Raw genomic sequence first — 20,395 nt, forward strand, 5'->3', positions numbered from 1 at the left:
TGGAAACAAGGTTCCAGAATTGGGTCTGAAGGGTCATTTAATACTAGAATAGCTTTTGGCCTCTATTTTAATTCTTCTTTTATACATACTCTCCTTCAATCAGTTATTTAGCACAATATTTCTAATTTACACACAAAATCACTAATAATTTCAATATCGCATATGTGGCAGATGAAATTAGAAAATATTATTCAGAAACCAAAACTTGTGCTAGTGTAAATCTTTAAGTCTAACCATATTCTTAGTTTTCATTTTATGAAATATAATTTTATATCTCACTAGTTAATTTAATATTTCCTATAAATGTCCCTATTATTCCCTTATATCAAAAAATCAAAAAGTTGAGATCAGAGGATTGGCAAAGTTATCTCATGAAAAAGCCCAGATAAAACTCAAGTCTTTCTATATTCTTTTCTACCAGAGTAGTCTAAAGAATACTAGAACTTTTTTTTAATTTTGCAGTGGGCAGAGATTTGTAAGTTGTCTGCCAAAAAAGCAAATTGGATCATCTGTTCTGTGACACATATGCATTGAATTTCAAGAAAGTCAATTTTAAAGAATTAAGAGATTTGGTGAATAGAGAGGGTAACAGGAAGAAGCATTAAAATCTATGAGTGCAGGGCCTCCCCGGTGGCGCAGTGGTTGAGCGCTGGGTTGCGAAGCTGCCCGCAGCCTCTGCAGCGCCAGTTCCATCCCCGGCCTCTGGGCAAGGGTCCCACATGTGAGCAGACCTCTCCTGCCACCAGCTGTTCCCCTCAGCAGTGTACTTCGTCAGTCTGCCTGTTCTGCTCTCCGCTCTGGTGAATTCTCTCACCCTCCCGTGCTTCTGACTGTACCCAGTGCTTGTATAAATAAATAAATAAATCCTTAAAAAAAAAATCTATGAGTGCAGAGGAAGGATTGAGATCCTGAGAAACATCATATTAGTGCATAATAGCTCAAATTACATTTGATGACCAAAATGAAAAACATGTAGCATCTGATGTGTTCTCACATGGGAGTGCTAAAATATACAATTAAAAGTATCTTAAAATGGAAAAGATGGCAGGTAACCAAATAAAAACAAACATTAAATAAAGCACTGACCAAAAAAAAGTATGCTTTTTCATATAATTTCTCCAATTAAACAAAGAAAAAAGAAACATAAGAAATAACTACAAGAAGAATTAAACTTGGTAAATATTTCATTAGATAATAACCTAATGTTTCAAATAACAAAAGAAGGAAGTAAAAACTCAAAGAATTAACTACACTGATAATGACTTCACGGTCTTAGCCATTCTAGCAAACAACTCTAGATTTTTATGGCTTTATTGAGAAAACAGGCTAATTCTTACTCCCCTGATAGGCAAGGATTTTTAAATGAACTGCCCACCTAGATCAGAGGCCCTTAAAGGCTGAAACATCTACCAATCAGAAACAGCGAAGGAGAAAATTTGCCTTTCTTGGCAAGAGAACTAATAGGGCGGTAGGGGTGAGGGAACCACCAGGTCACCCCTGGAAAATCAAAAATAATGGGAAATCCCTCACATACATTTGCAGCTGTAATTTATATCACCTGTTGCAATATTATGATTTACAAGAAATATATATCTGGTCACTGATATTTCCTGGCTCACAGTTTCCAAAATCCTTGGAATTTCTTAAGTGTTGAAAATGATGGAGGTGTCTTTTGTTATATGAATGATAAGAGTTTTGGAAGCATCGAGAATAGGGCTGATTGCCAAGAGAACCCACCCTGTGACAGGCAGATAAGCTTCCAGTCTTATCCCTAAACATTTGGGAAGGGAAGAGTGACTAGAAATTGAGCCCAACTACAACAATGTATGGTTTAATCAATCATATCGATGTAACAAAGCCTTCATAGAAACCCAAAAGGTAATCACCCGGAGAGGGCATGGAACCTCAGCTTGCTTTCCCCAGCAATCTACTAAGTAAAATGTTTCCCTGATTTCTGTGAGCCACTTTAGCAAATAATCAAACTTGAAAAAAAGGTCATGAGAACTTCTGACATACAGCTGTAAATAGTTGGACTTGAGTTTAAAGAATGGGTTGTGGGACCCTACAATCTATAGCTGGTTGGTAGAAACACAGGTAACAGCCTGGGTTTACAACTGGCATCTGAATTGGAGGACAGTCTGGGAAACAGAATCTCTAAGATGTAGAATATAACATTTTCTTCATATAGTGTCAGAATTCAGCAGAAGTTTGTTGGTATGAGGAAGCTCACCTTCACCTGAGTTAGTTCACGAACATCCATTTTAGAAATAGACACAAAACCTCTCTGGAAAAACATGCCTTCAGGGACCTCCCTGGTGGTGCAAGGTGTTAAGACACAATCTATGAAGCTGTCCGCAGCCACTGCAGCATGAGTTTGATCCTTGGCTGGCCAATAGCAACCCACATAGCGCAGCAGACCTCTCCTTACTCATCCGCTGCTCCCCTCAGCAGTGTTCTTCCATCAATCTGCCTGTTCTGTTCCCCACTCTGTCTCCAGCGAATCCTCTAACCCACCCCCAACACACACACCTCTGGCCTCATCCCCAGCTCTTGTATGCATAAATAAATAAATCTTTTTAAAAAAAAGTGCCTTCAAACTGACAAAAAAGATTCAGGAACAAAGTCCACTGAACAAACTCCACGCCCCAGGTTTTTTTTTGTCTTTTTAAGAAAGAGGAGAATTCAACCCTAATTAGTAAATTCATTATCAAAAATTTTGGATAATGGAATTACTACATATGGACAATAAAATTAATTTATTTAAATTATTAAAGATATCTAGGATGGAATTAAAAACATGAGGAAAGGTAAAGCAGATTTGAAAAACAACTGAATAGAACTTATAGATATGAAAAAAAGGGGCTTCCCCCCGTGGCACAGCGGTTGAGCGCTGGGCTGCTAAGCTGCCCACAGCCTCTGCAGCGCTGGTTCGATCCCTGGCTGCCGGCAAGGGTCCCACATGGCGTGCAGACCTCTCCTGCCCCACCCGCTGCTCCCCTCAGCAGTGTATTTCATCAGTCTGCCTGTTCTGTTCCCTGCTCTGGCTCTGGTGAATTCTCTCACCCTCCCGTGCTTCTGACTGTACCCAGTGCTTGTATAAATAAATAAATAAATCTTTAAAAAAAAAATGAAAAAAATATAGTTACTAAAAGTAACTATATAAATATAGTTACTAAAAGTAAATGAATAAACAGCACTTCAGGTATAGTTTAAGAAAAAAAATTAGTAAGCTAGAATAGATTTGAGAAAATTACAGTAGTTAGTAATGTAAATTTTAAAATGAAAAGTTTATGTTCCTTAAATTTGCTATTTCTACTTGAGGGTCTTTGCTTTTCTCAGAACACTATTGGTAGTAACACATGAATGGTGTTTGCATGGATAGCTCACTCTTGTCACTCAGATATTAGAAGAGGTCTTCCCTAAGCTCCAATCTAAGGAAATCTCCTAGTTATCCTTATTAATCTGTTATATTATTTTGACAGCATTTATCACTCAATGAAATTCAGAGAATATGGACTCCCTGCTATGGCTCCATAGTCCCCTTCTATGTGCTAGGAATACAATGGCAAAAATGGATGCACGGTACCTATTTTTAAAGAGCTCAGTTTAGCAGAAAAAATTAACTAAATAAAATAATCATAAAGTAGGACAAGAATAATGATAATGGGATACCTAATATTTTATCTCAAGGTTCTAAACATGCCTTACAAGAACTTGTAAGTCATAATGCCTCTGACAACTTCAAACTGATATGAGGATGATTTTAAAGGTATATTTATTTAAAATGTTAGTATAAATTTAGCTTGGCAAAATTAATGTTAAAATAGTCTCATTTTTTGAAAAAAAAACAACAAAAAAAAACCCCTACAAGTTCCCCAATAAACAAAGCAACAATACAGTTTATATATGTATGACAGAGAACACAAATGTTACATTTATTACTACCTCGAAAAGAAAGTCTTAGGTGCATATCTACATGGAAATATCAACTTAATTTAATTGTACTGAGATGTTCATGGATAACAGCTCTGGTTATAGTTTCCAGTTGTTTATATCTACAATCTGAACTTCACATATAATTCTAGTTGATAGCTCTTTTTCCAGGGAAAAATTTCAAAATAAACTTCGAGGAGGATAAGTCCAGGAAGATTTCTGAAAGTTTCTTAGCTTAAAGTACATTAAAAATTGTGTGCTGAACATACACACAGAATCCACCAAGGGATAGATGGTCAGGAGTTCATTTTTATAGCTTTAATAACATGTAATGATGCATCAGGCACAGTGCTCACAGAATTATATGGAATGATGTATATACATCAAATATTCTACATATTTTTTCAAATAAATTCCTGATATGATCTTGTTTGGCTCCTCTTAGAAACAAAATATCAAAAAGGGAAACCTGGCTATTTAGCGTTTTGGTCAATTAGCTTAGGCTCAATCAGGCATTATTAGCTATTTTCACATATATAACAATTATTGACGTTAGGAACTATAAGATTATTTCAAAGTAATTCAAGATATAGAATGGTATTAAATTTTCTGATGCATTATGATGATCATATTCAATTTATTTATTTATTTTTGGAGCTTAAATATATGTTTATTAAATATTGAAAGATAACACATTATCAATATTTGCTTGAAAATAATTTCCCAGGAAATAAGAGAAATTTAAATTTGGGTTTAATTTCAAAACTTTTCATTCTTTTTCATCCTTTGTTCTATTTCCAGTGTTATTAAGGAAATGATTTTATAAAAAGCATATTCAATTTAAATGTTTCCTGTGTTTTTGCAGACCTATGTTAGCAACTATGTAAGATACAAAATAAGAATAAGGTGGAATAAGATAGATCTTTGTCTTTTTGTATGTTAACCATCTTTTCAGATTTCCTAGGGCCTCTAAGCCAAAATGTTAAGGAAGAAAATATTTGCTGGCTGCTGAGGATATGTTCACCTTCCTGCTGCATCAGCATCCCTGTTCGCATTACACAGTTTCTAGGTAGTAAAAAAAAAAGCAGGAGGAAAAATCACATTCTCTCATGTAAAGACATGACAGTTAAGAGGAATTATTATAAAATCATACAATTCAAGTAAGTTTAGAATGCAGTAGGCATTATTCTATGAAATATGGGAATTTGACTAACTTCCATAATTTCACTTAGGCATTAGCTTGACAGCCTTCACTTAGGCATTAGCTTGACAAAAGTGATAGCTTTCAGGCTGAAGAGTTAAAAACAAAGAAAATAATTTCATCCCTGCTTATGACTGCAGGTACAATTTTGGGGGGGCAAAAAAACTGGTTTCATTAATCACAAATCAAAATAGTCAAGGCTTCAGTGAACATCTGGGCAATACTTCACTTCAAAAAATAAAGATAAAAGAGATCAAAAGACAGATGGAATATCTCAATGTCTCAAAATTAAGGTCAATAATATATACTTCAGGAATTTCAATATCAATACAAAACCATATTTCCATATATTCAACATTCCAAATCTTGTGAAGTATATGACTGATGAATTTTAAAAAATCTAATTTTTTATTGTAAAAAGTGCTGTCATGAACACAAGAAGTGCATATATCCCTTTGAATTAGTAACAACAATTTTTTAAAATTTATTTATTTATACAAGAACTGGGGTACAGGCCAGAGGCGTGGGAGGGTGAGAGAATTCACCAGAGACAGGGCAGGGAGCAGAACAGGCAGACAGACCGAAGACACTGCTGAGGCGAGCAGCAGGCAAGATAGGAGAGGTCTGCCATGCCATGTGAGAATGTCTCTGGCCGGCCAGGAGTCGAACCCGTGCTGCAGAGGCTGCGGACAGCTTCACAGAGCGGAGCTCAACCTGCTGTGCCACCGGGGAGGCCCCGAGCAACAACAATTTTTAAAAATCCTGTGTGGAAAAAAATAAAGCCTACACAGTAGTGAGTGTAACTTAAATATATGTGTATCAAAATATTTAAACAAATATGTGGCAATTATTTCTGTGATAATAAAATCTGAAGATATATTACCCAAGGAAATTAAACAGAGCTAGTGATAGGGACAAATACAAGTATTGTGATAAGAACTGTACTGGTTTTTGGTGTCCAAAGAGTGTTATAGTCCCACCTGGAGCTATGGGCCTCTGTTGGTATAGTGACCTCTAGTTAAATGTTAGGTTTCCTTCATGAGTGCAAAGCAAGATATTTCCTCTAACACTATCTTGATACTATTATCCTCTAGTGTGACATAAAGGGAAAGAATCACATCATTCTGATCTTTATTTCTATGATCCATCGTCTATTAATGTCTGTTGATTAGAAACACTGCTTTTCATGCTCTGGTGCCAGTTTGTACTTGTGTGGAGAAAAAAATAACAGGAAAAGGAAAACAGGCCAAAGTGAGCAGCAAGTGATACCCAGGTCCCACGCCCAAATGTGAAGCAAACACAGAGGGGCAGGTAGGTCTCAATCTGACACAATGTTTTAAAGAAATCCAAACAATCCCCCATGGTGTGTTATTAGCAACAAAAAAGAAGAAATTGACACTTTCTTAAAATCAAAACAACCTCCAATTTTACAAATATGAGGTATCTTAAGGCCTACTATCATCATTCTACAAACAATTCAACCTCCTTTATAAGAACCATGACTACCCAGCCAAGATGGAAATAACTCTCAATAAATCTTGTAGCTCACATTTAGTACTTTTTCAAAAATATTTTGTGTGAAAATAACTGCTTTTAGTCAAAATGGACTAAAAAAAAAGAAGCCCAGGTCCTTCACTGCTTTTTTCTCATTATAAGCCGAAGGAGGCTTAAAAAAAAATCTGACTTTATATAATAGATTTCAAACCAAAATGTGATTGTATCATTAAGCTGAAGTGGGATCTTTCAGGTAGTTAACTTTAAAATAAGTGCTGATGCCATCTTAAATTTGTGATAATCATGATATAACAGTGGTAGGAATAGCAGGTTTCTAAGCCAAATCATCAGCTACAATGACACAGTATTTTATATTTGCAGTGAAATGCAGAAACAATACTTAAAACATTTAAGCATGGAATTATAAATATTGTATCACCACCTATTCTTCTGGCAATGAAATCTAGGATATGTAGAAAGGTTTTTCAATCATTTCTTACCTGCTGGCCATATTCCATTCAAGTGCTGGATTTTGAGAATTTCTTTCACTTTCTGTTAGAACCCCTCCTGTGCCACTTTCTTTCTCTGGTTTTAGTTGATCCCATTGTGCAGTACCAATATTGATAGACTGCAGGTCTATCTGGTATTGTCTATCTTCAATTTCTGATCCAGGGTCTCGAAGAATTCCTAAATTCAAGGCTCTCCTGTAAAGGGAGTGAAAAAAAGTAAACAGGCAAAATAAATATTCTATACTTATTTTGTTCACTAAGAGTATCATTATCATTTTTTCTTTGGATTACTCATTTATACAATGGATTAATCAAATGTATGAGGCAGGAACTAGAAAGGTAACATATATTATGACTTGAAAACATATTAAAAATTTATCACTGACAGTACTCTACCCTATATTGATATCTCACATTTCCAGCACTTTATTGTTTATTTAAGTACTTCACGCACATGATTCCAATCCTTGAGATACTGTGAAAATGTATTATGATCTCAATTTTCACAAAAGGGAAAGTAATTCGGAGAATTTGAAACTTAGCCAAAGTCATGAAATTCGTATGTTACAAAATTGTAACTAATCAAGGTGACCTGATCAATGTCAAGTCTTCTTTCTAATGCTTATCACCTACCTTTGATGTCTTGTAAGGAAATATGATAGAGCTTTGTAATCTATTTCACTCCCCTAGCCCTTGTCTTTGGTTCTTTGTATAACTCAATTGTGAAAAAGATTAAATCACTGAGAAGGCTACATTCTACTACGTGAAAAAACACAGTGAAAAATACTGGTGAATACAGAGGTCCAACTTTGCTCTCACTGGACCCAATACTAAACAAATGAACAAAGTTATCACTAGCTTAAAACTAAATCAGAAAAAGTAAAAAGTTAAATTTTTCTTAAATGTTTTAGATTGAAAATAACAACACAGTATGCCAGTATAGGAAAAACTGGGTTCAATGGTTAAAAGCCAGAAAAATCTAAATTTATCTAAGTTTGTGAGCTTTTTACTTTTGTTGTTTCACAAATACTTTGAAATGAATTATAAAAAGAAAAATACTTGGCCCCTCTGGAAAAAAGTGAAATTATATAAAGGACAAAAAGCTATACAGTACATACAATAACAATACCTACAACTGCTGATACTAGGAAAAATATAATTTATTACATCAACTGAAGACAAATGAAGTGTGTGTGTGTGTGTGTGTGTGTGTGTGTAGGGGTGGGGAACTACTGGGTCTTAGTGTAGAAATTAGAGAGTAAACATTAAATGATAAGGCTATATCATTGTTAGCTATGTGAATCAGTGGGTGTCAGAACAAACATGTCCAAAGGCTTGTGAAATGGTGATGGAAGGTGGATGACTGAGACTCAAGATAGCAGGTGCCCTTTAATCACTCAGGAATGGAGGGAGCATGCATCAAGCCTGCAAAGTGAGAATGGAGAGTAATGAATTCAGGTGAAGCAGGAAGATGGGACAGGGTTGGAATTAAATGAGCACATAGATTAGGTAGGGAGAGATCAGAGAGAGTTACAATAAGGGAACAGAGAAACAGACATTGGTCAAGAAGCCAGAGAAACAGAAGATCAATACTCTTGATTACTAAGGCAATAACTAATAACTAAACCTGGTATTATTTTTCCCTTTTCTAACTTAGAAAGATTACATTCTAGGAGTGGTATGTAAGAAAAGGCAGCCTAAATTTTTACATGAACCCAAGAATTGATAAAAATTAGGGCTCATAAATTGGGTGGTGGGAGTGCTATGTTTACTACACCAGAAGAGGTTAATCCTGTATAGTCAAAACACTAACAAGGTCAATAAAAAATTAAAAAAATAATAAACTAGGGCCTCCCCAGTGGCACAACGGTTGAGCGCTGGGTTGCGAAGCTGCCCACAGCCTCTGTGGCGCCAGTTCGATCCCCGGCTGCTCCCCGGCCACCGGAGGAGGGTCCCACATGATGCGCAGAACTCTCCTGCCGCCCGCTGCTCCCCTCAGCAGTGTACTTTGGTCCTTCTGTCTGCTCTGCTCCCCGCTCTGGCTCTGGTGAATTCTCTCACCCTCCCGCGCTTCTGACTGTACCCAGTGCTTGTATAAATAAATAAATAAATCTTTGAAAAAAATAATAAACTTCAGGGACTTCCTGGTGGTACACAGGTAAGTCTCAGCCTATTGTCAGCCACTGAGGCATGAGTTTGATCCCCAGCCAGGGAGCTAATCCACATATGGCACAGCAGACCTCTCCTGTCTTGCCTGCTGCTCCCTCAGCAGTGTATTTCAGTGGTTCTGACTGTCTGCTCCCCACTCTGCCTCTGGTGAATCCTTCCACCGCCCTCCTTCACACATCTGGCCTATACCCCAGTTCTTTGAAGCATAAATATAATAAATTTTAAAATAGTACAAAAAAAAATCTGTTTGATGGAAGCTTAGAATAGACTGAGGAAGTTCCACAGGGCCAGAAATCAGAGATGAGGATAGAAAAGATTTAGTAGTCATGGAAGATCTGCAGGCAAACATGGAAGCCACAGGCGATGACATGCAGAACTGTGGGTCATTACAAAGAGGATCACCCTTACAGATTGACTCAAGCAGACTTTATAAGAGATAGATTTCACAATAAATAAAAATTCCACAAAGGAATGAATTCCCAAAAGAATATGATGTAAAAATATGCCTTGCTCTAGCAAAATGCAGCTTCTTGCCCTTAAAGAACTGTCCATTTGTCTCTATGCAGATGCCTCTTTTTCCTACTAAAACTGCCCTTTTCAAATGCAAAAAAATTAAAATAATCAATTGAACTACTTTACTCCTTTACTTCTATCATCTATCTGTAGAAAACATGAATCACTACAGATTCTTCTTCCTTTTGCAAAAATGGTTTATGTGTCAAGTAATCATTAGGTATGTCTAACCATGATGACTTCAAAATTTCACACTTTCTGAGAATCAGGGTTAGAGATTTTATATGTTCTCTTTTTTTTAATGTGTTTTTGAAATTATGTATTTGTCATTATAATCTGTTTTGAAAGTTCAGAGGAATTTATAATATTTGGGAGGACAGAGCTAACTTAAAAGTTAATTGTCAAAGCATTTAAATACTACATTGTAGAAATAGGATAAGCAAGATTCATACCAGGTTTGTTTGGTCTCTGACTTTCCAATGATCACAAGCTTGGAGAAATTATTTAATTTTCTATGCTAAAGATATTTTAAAATCAAGACAGTTAAAATAAAGATAAATAAAATATGTAACTGAAAATTATACTCTTCATAAAGCCATCATAAATCTTATGACTCATCCTGACATAAATTATCTCCTATGATTGTGAATGAATAGCAAAGATGAAAAGTAACCAAGTTATATAAAGACCACTTCTCAAATTATGTATAACACAAATGCATTTTTTACTATTTCTAGGCTTACCTGTTTCCACAATATGGCATATTAGAAACCTGAATTACCCTTCTAACTGAAACAATTAAAATGATTGAAAAAAATTTTAAAAATCTTTTTAAACACATGCCAAAGTTGGTACTACAAAACAGGAGCTATAAAGTACCCCTCAAAAAATTAAAGTAGGAAGACCCTTAATTAATAAACATCTGCCAAAGTCTACTTTTGCTCTTAGGGCTTCTGCTAAATCCCACAGACACTGATTTTCTGCTCTGATAACTGCATTAACGAAGATATCCCTCAAGACCCAACAAATGCGATGAATCTACTTAAGCAGAGACCTTGAATGTAATGTGGTGGCCACAGGGGGCTACAAGAAATGCAATGGTAATTTAAGATCAATCCATCTAAAGAGTCTTGTGATACTACCATCGTTTTTATCTTGATAGTAATGGTGATAAAATTGCACAGAACTATACACACATATACACAAATGAGTATATGTAAAAGAACTGCTAAAATTTAGACATGGCTATAGATTGTACAGATATCAATTTCCTGCTTGATGCTGAACTATAGTGCAAGACCTGGAAACTGTAAAACTCCTAGAAGAAAACACAGATGCTAAGTTCCTTAACATTGGCAATGACTTTTTGGATTTCGTATCAAAAAAGTGAAGGTAACAAAGGCAAAAATGAACAAGCCAGACTACATCAAACTAAAAGCTTCTGCTCGGCAAAGAATACTATAAACAAAATGAAAAGGCAACTTAAGGAATGGCAGAAAATATTTGTGAACCATGTATCAGATGAGTGGTTAATATCCAAAATATCCACGCAATTCATACAACTCAATAGTAAAATATAAAATTACCCAATTTAAAAAAAGGTAAAGCACCTAAATGGCATTTTCCAAAGAAGACAAATGGCCAACGGGTACAGTAAAAGGAGCTCAACATTGCTAATCATCAGCAGAATGCAAATCAAAACCTCAATGAGTTGTCACCGCACACCTGGTAGGATGTCTATTAGCAAAAGAAAGAAGATATAATAAACAGTGGTGATGATGTAAAGAAAGGGTAACCTCTGTGCACACTTGCTGGGAATATAAACTGGTATAACCACTAAGGAAAAATGGAAGCTCCTTAAAAAAACAAAGAACTGCAAAGAGCTGATGAGACTCAACAACAACAAAGAAAATAATCCAGTCAAAAAATGGGCAGAAGAGCTAAAAAGAAACTTCTCTGAAGAGGAAATGCAAATGGCCAACAGGCATATGAAAAAATGTTCAACATCACTTGTCATCAGGGAAATGCAAATCAAAACTACCATGAGATACCATCTTACACCAGTGAGAATGGCACATATTAAAAAAACTAGCAACAACAAATTTTGGCGAGGGTGTGGAGAAAAAGTAACTCTTCTGCACTGTTGGTGGGAGTGCAAACTGGTCCAACCACTGTGGAGAGCTGTGTGGAGATTTCTGGACCTACTAAACATAGAGCTTCCATATGATCCAGCAATTCCACTCCTAGGGATTTACCCAAAGGACACAGAAACATCAATTCCAAAGAACACCTGCACCCCTATGTTTATAGCAGCACTGTTTATAATAGCTAAGCTTTGGAAACAACCCAAATGCCCAAAAATAGATGACTGGATCAAGAAGACGTGGTACATATATACCATGGAATATTACTCAGCATTCAAAAAAGATAAACACATGCAATTTGTAGCAACATGGATGGCGCTGGAAGGGATCATGCTCAGCGAAATTAACCAAAAAGAAAAAGAAAAATACCAGATGGTCTCACTCATAGCAGGAATCTAGAAAACTTAAATAAGGGACCAGGAAAATGAATAACTATAAGAAAGTGAAAATCAAAATCAACAAAAAACTATGAACCAGAGACACTTTTAGGGGGGCAGGGGCGGGAGGAGGAGGGATTGGGGTCAGAATGGGGGGCTGCAATTGTATGGGGAATATAAAAAAAAAATTTATTATTTAAAAAAAAAAAGAACTACCACATGATTCAACACTGCCACCTCTGGGTATACATCCAAAGGAAATGACAATTTATCTGTACTATCACGTTAATAGCTCTATTACTCATCACAGCCAAGGCATGGAGATTAATACACAAAATTCATAATTCACACAAGATAATAAAACACCAAGAGTTATACACAGCAAAACAAAGGGCAGAACAGACCCTCAAATACTTTACAAACTGAATAAGCAGATATAAAATATAACTTTTTAAAAAGTACCTTCAAGTTATGAGCAGGTAAAAGAAATATATAAATAACAAATAAACATACGAGATATCATTAGGAAAACAAAAACTAAAACAAAGATGTACCTCCACACACCCATTAGAATGGCCAAAATGAAAAATATTGACATTACATGTGGTACAGTAGGAACTCTCAAGTATGGCTGATGGAATATAAAATGATGCAGCCAGGCTGGAAGACAGTTAGAAGGTTTCAAAGAAATCTAAACATACTGTTACTATATGACCCAGCAATCAACTTCTTGCTATTTCCCAAAAGGTGTTAAAAACTGTCTATGAAAAATTTTGCACACAGATGTTTAAAGCAGCTTATTTATAATTGCCAAAAATTGGAAGCAACCAAGATGTCCTTCAGTAGGTGAATGTATAAACTGTTGTACATCCACTCAATGGAAAATTATTCAGTCCAAAACTGAAAAGAGTTTCTATCAAGCCAAGAAAAAACATGAAGGAATTCTGAAGACTTAATAGTGAAAGAAGCTGAAATGTAGCTAAAATTATATAGTATAATAAAACTTCAATTCTGTGAAAAACAATAGTTACCAGAGGGGGAAAGGAAGACTTGGTGGAAAGAGTGGATCACTTTAATAGTGTAATGGCATTAGAACTCTGGTGGTGGGTGAATGAAACATGTGCAGCTGTACTCCCCAAATTATATAGTATTATAAATGAATGATAAACCAATAAAACTTGATTAAAATACAATAATCAGCTATTAGGTAGTTGAGCTAGCCTCTACACATTCCAATGATTTAGTGCACTGTAGGCTCACACTGTGAAAGTAAGAGGTTCATAACATGTACCTGATTACATAATCGAAATCTGAAAAAACAAGTCTGAGAAAATAGAACATTTATATTTAATTTAATTAATCAAACTCAACAAATTATATCTACAACTAATTTGATCTATTTCATTGCTCTAAAAACTTTTATTGCTTGATGGTTACTATGAAACAAGCCCCTTACTGTGATAGAAACATTTATTGCTATTTTTTATTCTTTAAAGCAAGATGTTGACCATTTTGTTTTCTGTGTCTTAAAACTAATTCTAGTAATTAAAAAAGTCTTGCCTCTGTTAAAAAAAAACTTTCTTCTAATCATTTTTTTTAAAGATTTATTTATTTATACAAGCACTGGTGTACAGGCCAGAGGCGTGGGAGGGTGAGAGGATTCACCAGAGACAGAGCGGGGAGCAGAACAGGCTGACTGACTGAAATACACTGCTGAGGGGAGCAGCAGGCGAGACAGGAGAGGTGTGCTACACCATGTGGGAATCACCCTGGCTGGCCGGGAATCGAACCTGCACTGCAAAGGCTGCAGACAGCTTCACAGCTTGGTGCTCAACCCGCTGCGCTGCCAGGGAGGCCCTTCTAATCAATTTTTTTAGCCTCCCAAAATATGAAACTTAGGAAATATCAGTTTCCCAAGTGTAAAATTTAAATTTAAATTACTATTATAAATAATTAAGGTAGGCAATTTGGTTTAGGTTAACATAAAGACTAAATATATATTAAAGAATTAGCTAGTATTTACCAATCTTAAACTTTGGTTAGATTCTTCTCTGATAAAAGTACAGGATAACTTTTTCAGACTTAGATAATAAAATCTATTTTTTTCCTTTTCATTACACAATCCCAATGACTTACTTTAAATTCTTTTGAGAGAAAATATAACAGTGCATTGATTTATTTCATTTTCCAAAATAAACCTGATTTCCCCAACTTGAAATGTTTGCTAATTTTTATTCTTTAAAGCATGAGATTGACCATTTTGTTTTCTGTGTCTCAAAACTAATTCTAGTAATTACAACAGAGGCTATTTCAAAGCATTTTTGCTTTTTTTAACACAAATTAGGAAAACATATTCAAAATGTTTTCAAATACCATTTATTTTATTAAACACTATTAAAGCAAGAAGCCTTCTGAAAAGCAAATTTCAGCATACTATTTATGGCACACTACTTTTTTAAAGGTATAAATATATAAATGGTAACAGGCATAATATTTGAAAATAAGTTTTACATTTTTTCCAAAGGCTGGATGGAAATCATTCTACAACTTTTAGGAACCTATTTTGACCTGGTAAGAGCAAAAAACAACTGATTGCAATGCCAAAACTGAAAGTATGTTTTATTTAATAGAGGTTTGATTTAGTGCACTATTATTTTTCATGGCACAAAAAAACAACTGAAAGATCATTAGAGCCAACAACTTTAGTAATTCACTAGGGACTAAGAATAGGAAAGAACCTTTTCAGTGATGAGCAGAATGGATAATATTAATATCTACCTTTAAAAATCAGTATCAGTAAGAAAAGTTGCATATGGTTTCATTTCCTGATACATTTTTTCTATAAATGTCTGACATAATAAAAAGAAGTCAAATTCTCCTGCCTAATTCAGAAACTTCTAAAAGCTTTATGAACTGTGAGCTCCCTCCTTATTGCAATCTTTAAAACCTTTTAGCAATTCAAATCAGGAAAGGGGGTGAATCAAGATGCCCATAACTTCCTTACCCTTTACACAAAAAAAACTGCTTTATTGGCTAAAATGTAGGAGTTATAATTGTAATTGCTTTGCCCTTCCGAAACTCATCTCCCATAACATTTGAACCGTTCAGCAGGTGGTGTAGGAGGATAAACTAAAGTCTGCAATAGTTGGTCAATAATATAATCATAAGGAACCAAAGAAGACTTTAAGTATATAACAGGAAACATAGCTTTAATGTTTTCCTTTTTAAATTGATTTAGTCTGGGTCAGGCCTTTTGTATGTTTACATAAGGAACAGCTCATGTTGAACCATTTACTGCTCACTGCTGAATAGGCATATCTTAGGAGTGCACTGTAAAGAAGGAAAATTCATTACTTACAGTTCAATTGAGATCTACAAAATGTTAAACAAGCCAGAAAATAGGAAGGTAAGAAGTAGTAAAATTAATTAAATTAAATGTCTACATTTTTGTCTTCAAGTTTTCATAGGTGACAATAATTTTGAGAGTAAATAGGGCAGCATATTACAAACAGTTGACCATTAGGCTGAGATCAAATGATAATTTTCACGACCAATGGCTTAAAGGGGCTCATCTTCAGAATGCAGAAGCATCACACAGGAAGCTTGCTAAAAATGTTACGTTCCCACCTACAGAGATTCTGATTTAGCAGGCCAAAAGGGCATTCTCTCTCTCATTATATTCATTCATTTTCTTTCTCCTCCCTCCCCCTCACAATCTCATCTAGACTAGTATTCCTACTGATTCTAAAACCCATGTTCTGATACTTAGAGCATCAGGTTCTCTTTAACTTGTAACATTATCTTAACTCTATGAACTAAGGGGAAAAAATAATTAGCAAATTTAGGCCATTTCATTTATAAGAGAAAGAACTTAATATTTATCCTGCCTTTTTCATTAAGCTGTTTAGAGGAAGCATCCCTTCTCATCTTCAAGGTCAAGATCTTTGCTAATTCACCTCAACCTTGAAGGTTGGGTCAGTGACTGTTTTCTCACTCTCCTATACTTAGTCATATGGTTTGGCACATGGTAGGCTCTAATATATAAAAGTTGAAGTAATAACAAGTATTTTTATTTATTACATTCACTTTCCTTGAAGACGTGACTCAATTTAATCACTTTTTCTTTTCTGCATAATTACCATTTAGACTAAAAACATGTTCAAGTTATTCTCCATTTCCCTAACATTCCCTTTTATTCAGAAGTTTACTTTCCTCTCAGTATTTCTATTTAATGCTCTCAATTTATGTTCTTCACTAACCAAGATCAATCAGATGTCAACCACACTGCTCTGAAATTTTTCTGGATAATTGGCTGATTTCCTAATTAGATCCACTGGATGAATTTCAGTCAATAACACACCTGACCTTTCTGGGCATTTAACAATTCAAAATGGCAGGATCGAATGCTGGTAGAGAGTAAGATGTTACACTTAACCTGCCTGGATCCACAATTCCAGCTCTGCCACCTACTACTGGGTGCCTTTCCACAAAAGTTTCATAGTTTCATATAATTCAACTGAAAAACGAAGTCATTAAGGAGAGTTAAAAGAGTTAATGCAAAACAATTCTAACAATGATCAAAACACACTAGAAGATAATATCACAATCTTAAGTCTTGAAATTTTCCTCCATGGGCTGTGTAGCTCTACACTCCCTTGGCTGTTTTCTCTTAATCTCCTTTACAAGTTTCTTTTTTTTTTTCTGTTTATGGCGTCAATAATAATGACCTCCAGGGTTCCAACTTCAGTTCTACTTTATGCTTTATATGCAATCAATAGCACAAATGACATCAGGACTCACAAATGTCTTTCTTTATATGTACTTATCAACTGTATCTCTAATGAAGAAGATGGATTTCCTAAGATCACCTATATCTTCTGACCTAGTGAATTTCAAAGATGAATGGCATACATCTGCATGACATTTGGCACCATTAGGATTCCAAGGGCAATGTAGATACAGTATATTAGTATTATTAAGAACATGAATTTTATTGTCACAATTATATTCAAATTCTATTCCTACAACTTACACACTCTGTATACTTACAGAAGTCAGTTAACCTCAGTGATATCAGTACCCTTTGGAAGAAGATAACAGATACATATATTTTCTATGGGAGTAAATGCATTACTTTAAGATATTTAGCACCCATAAATGACATATTGTTACCATTATTGTTCAATGGATAAGAAAGAAGCCAACTGTCCTGCTTTCAGACTGAGTCCAAATAATTGTTCTCACTTATTCTATATTACAAAATAGAAAGACTCTGAGGATATAGCCATTAATCTAAACAAACGGGCGCTTTAAATAATTCTTTGACATCACGAAGAATGTTATTATTTCTCTACAATTCTAGTACAAGAGGTAAATTAACACAAAAATATTCATCATCTATTTTCACAAACTCAAAAAAAGGTTTATAAGAGTAAAGGTGCAAAAATAGAGATATCTAATCATTATTTTCCAAGAATTTCTTACTTCTAGACACTGAAATTAATTTTAATACAAATTGTTAAAGAAATAAGCAATCCTACATTAGCATATTATTTCATGCAGGGATAAGAACAAACTCATTGTTTTCAGTTAAACAAATAATAAGTAATTTGTGTGTAAAAATTTACATAATATAAATAATGACATGGAAGCGGTATTTACCAATTTTCTTTTTGATTACCAAATTATAGGCACTTGTATTTTCACAGGAGAATATAAGTTATTTACCACTTCCTAAATGAAATTTCTTAAAATACCTCATTGGTGAAGTAAATAAGAAACTAGATGTTTAATCTATCCTCAGGAAAATAAGAAATTTGAAGTTGTTTTCGGTTTTAATTTTTAAATCAGCATTACAGGCTTCAAGTACCAAATGTTAGCCATCAAGTACCTTTGCAAGATGATTTAAGAAGACAGAGGGGGGCCTCCCTGGAGGCGGAGGGGTTAAGACATAACATGAGTTCCATCCCTGGCCAGGGAGCAACCCACATGGTGCAGCAGACCTCTCCTGACTCTCCCCATGCTCCCCTCAGCTGTGTATTTCAGTCTGCTTGCCTGTTCTGTTCCCCACTCTGTCTCTGGTGAATCCTCTCACCCCCCACACCTCAGGCCTGTTCCCCAGCTCTTGCATGCATGCATGCATGCATGCATGCATGCATGCATGCATGCATAAATAAATAAATAAGACAAAGTACACCAAATTTTTCTAACAAATCTCATCTTATTAAAAATACATTTTAGGGCCTCCCCAGTGGCGCAGCGGGTTGAGAGCAGCACTATGAAGATGTCCGCAGCCTCCACAGTGCTGGTCTGAATCCTGGCCAGTCAGGGAGAGTCCCACATGGTGCGGCAGATCTCTCCTGTCTCACCCACTGCTCCCCTCAGCAATGTATTTTGGTCCTTCTGCCTGTTCTGCTCCCTGCTCTGTCTCTGGTGGATTCTCTCATCCTCCCACACCTCTGGCCTGTACCCCAGTGCTTATATAAATAAATAAATCTTTTTAAGAAAATACATTTTAAAGAAATGCACTAATATGCACTGCATTGAGAACTTTCTGATGTAACCAAGAACACATGTGCAATCTCAGAGAAATTACTGAGAGACATACTAGAACACAGAAAAATGGAAACGCTATTTCAAGTTCTCAACAACTTTAATTATGAGGTACTCTTCAATAAAACTGATTATTCATTCATCAGAAGGACTTAGAATACCTAAAATAGAAAGTGGTATATATAAGGAGTTATATACATGAGTTAACTAAGAATAAAGTAAGCCAAACCAGATCCATTTCCTTTTTTTGTTACAATACCATGATAACAAATCGGAAAGCAGAGAAGGATGGGGTGAAGGAGAGTTTGGAAAGGAAATGCAACAATCAAGAATCTTTAGAAACAGGTAGTCTAATATTTGATTTAAATTTTTAAATGCATTTCCCAATGGTGACACAGTAATCATATCACCAGGTATTACAGGGCATATATGTATACATCTAATCATATTAGGACATCACAGCATCAAAGTATTCTCTCCATTTGTAAAGAGCAAACATTTTTACTTAAGGTTTTCCCACTCATATCCAGTCCTGAGACAATGTTATTTGTAGCGCCTAATATAAAACAGTACTAATACCAAGCACTTGCTCTAACATTGGGCAATGGAAACTCTCATGTTATTACTGAAAATCACTTTGGAGAACAATTCTATGGTAGCCAGCAATATTGACGGTATTCATAACCTATGAATCAGCAATTCTACTCCTAAGTATTATATTACAGAATCATGGTGTCCAATACAATAGCCACAGTTGCACAGGTTGATTGAAAATTAAGTGAATTAAAATACAACTTACAAAATGTGGTTCCTTAGACAACAGTAGTCATATTTTATGTGCTTTAATAGCTACATCTGACTAGTGGGTACTGTATTTGACAGTGCAGATATACAACCTTGCAAAACACTGCTCTAGAGAAACTATGTGTGCACAAAAAGAATTTTGAAAAAAAAAATCATATTAACACAAATTTGATAGAGAAAAACTTAAATGTCCATCAATAGAAGAAAAGACAACCTGGCACATGCATGTAATAGGTTATTTATTAAAAAGCAGTAAAAATTCTATCAATAAAATTATGAATAACCAAGTGATGAGTCTTACATGCACAAGGTAAAGAAAGTCAATTTGAAAAGATATATGCACCCCTATGTTCACTGTATTATTATTATAGCTAAGGAATTAGCTATTATATATGGAAATATATGGAAATAACCTAAATGCCTATGCTATGGAAATAACCTAAATGCCTATTGACAGAAGAATTGGTAAAGAAAATATGGTATATAAACACAATGGAATACTATTTAGCTATAAAAAAGGATGAAATTCTGCTATTTGTAACAACATGGATGAATGTTGAGGGATTATGCTAAGAAATATGTCAGAGGAAGACAAATTCTTATGACTTAATTCTTATGTGCAAGATAAAGAAACTAAGAAAATGAACAAATAAACCAAAAATGAACTCTTAGATTCTGACAACAGATTGGTTGGCAGAG

At 35.1% G+C, this 20,395-nt stretch overlaps 1 protein-coding gene across 4 annotated transcripts in view; it reads right to left on the minus strand.

Annotated features, from left to right (window-relative positions):
• Window positions 1–20,395, minus strand: part of VPS13B (vacuolar protein sorting 13 homolog B) — a gene marked incomplete at both ends in the record, with an annotated part of 598,760 nt that overhangs the window by 232,163 nt on the left and 346,202 nt on the right. For 3 of the 4 annotated variants that reach the window (XM_084230016.1, XM_084230017.1, XM_084230014.1), the window contains one exon: window positions 7,129–7,332. In XM_084230016.1, the coding sequence (XP_084086142.1) occupies window positions 7,129–7,332 (204 nt within the window). Of the gene's footprint in view, window positions 1–7,128; window positions 7,342–20,395 lie in introns of all 4 variants that reach the window. The other variant, XM_084230015.1, reaches the window with a different exon arrangement.

This window comes from Talpa europaea (assembly GCF_964194135.1).
Source record: "Talpa europaea genome assembly, chromosome: 3".
Taxonomy (NCBI): Eukaryota; Metazoa; Chordata; class Mammalia; order Eulipotyphla; family Talpidae; genus Talpa; species Talpa europaea.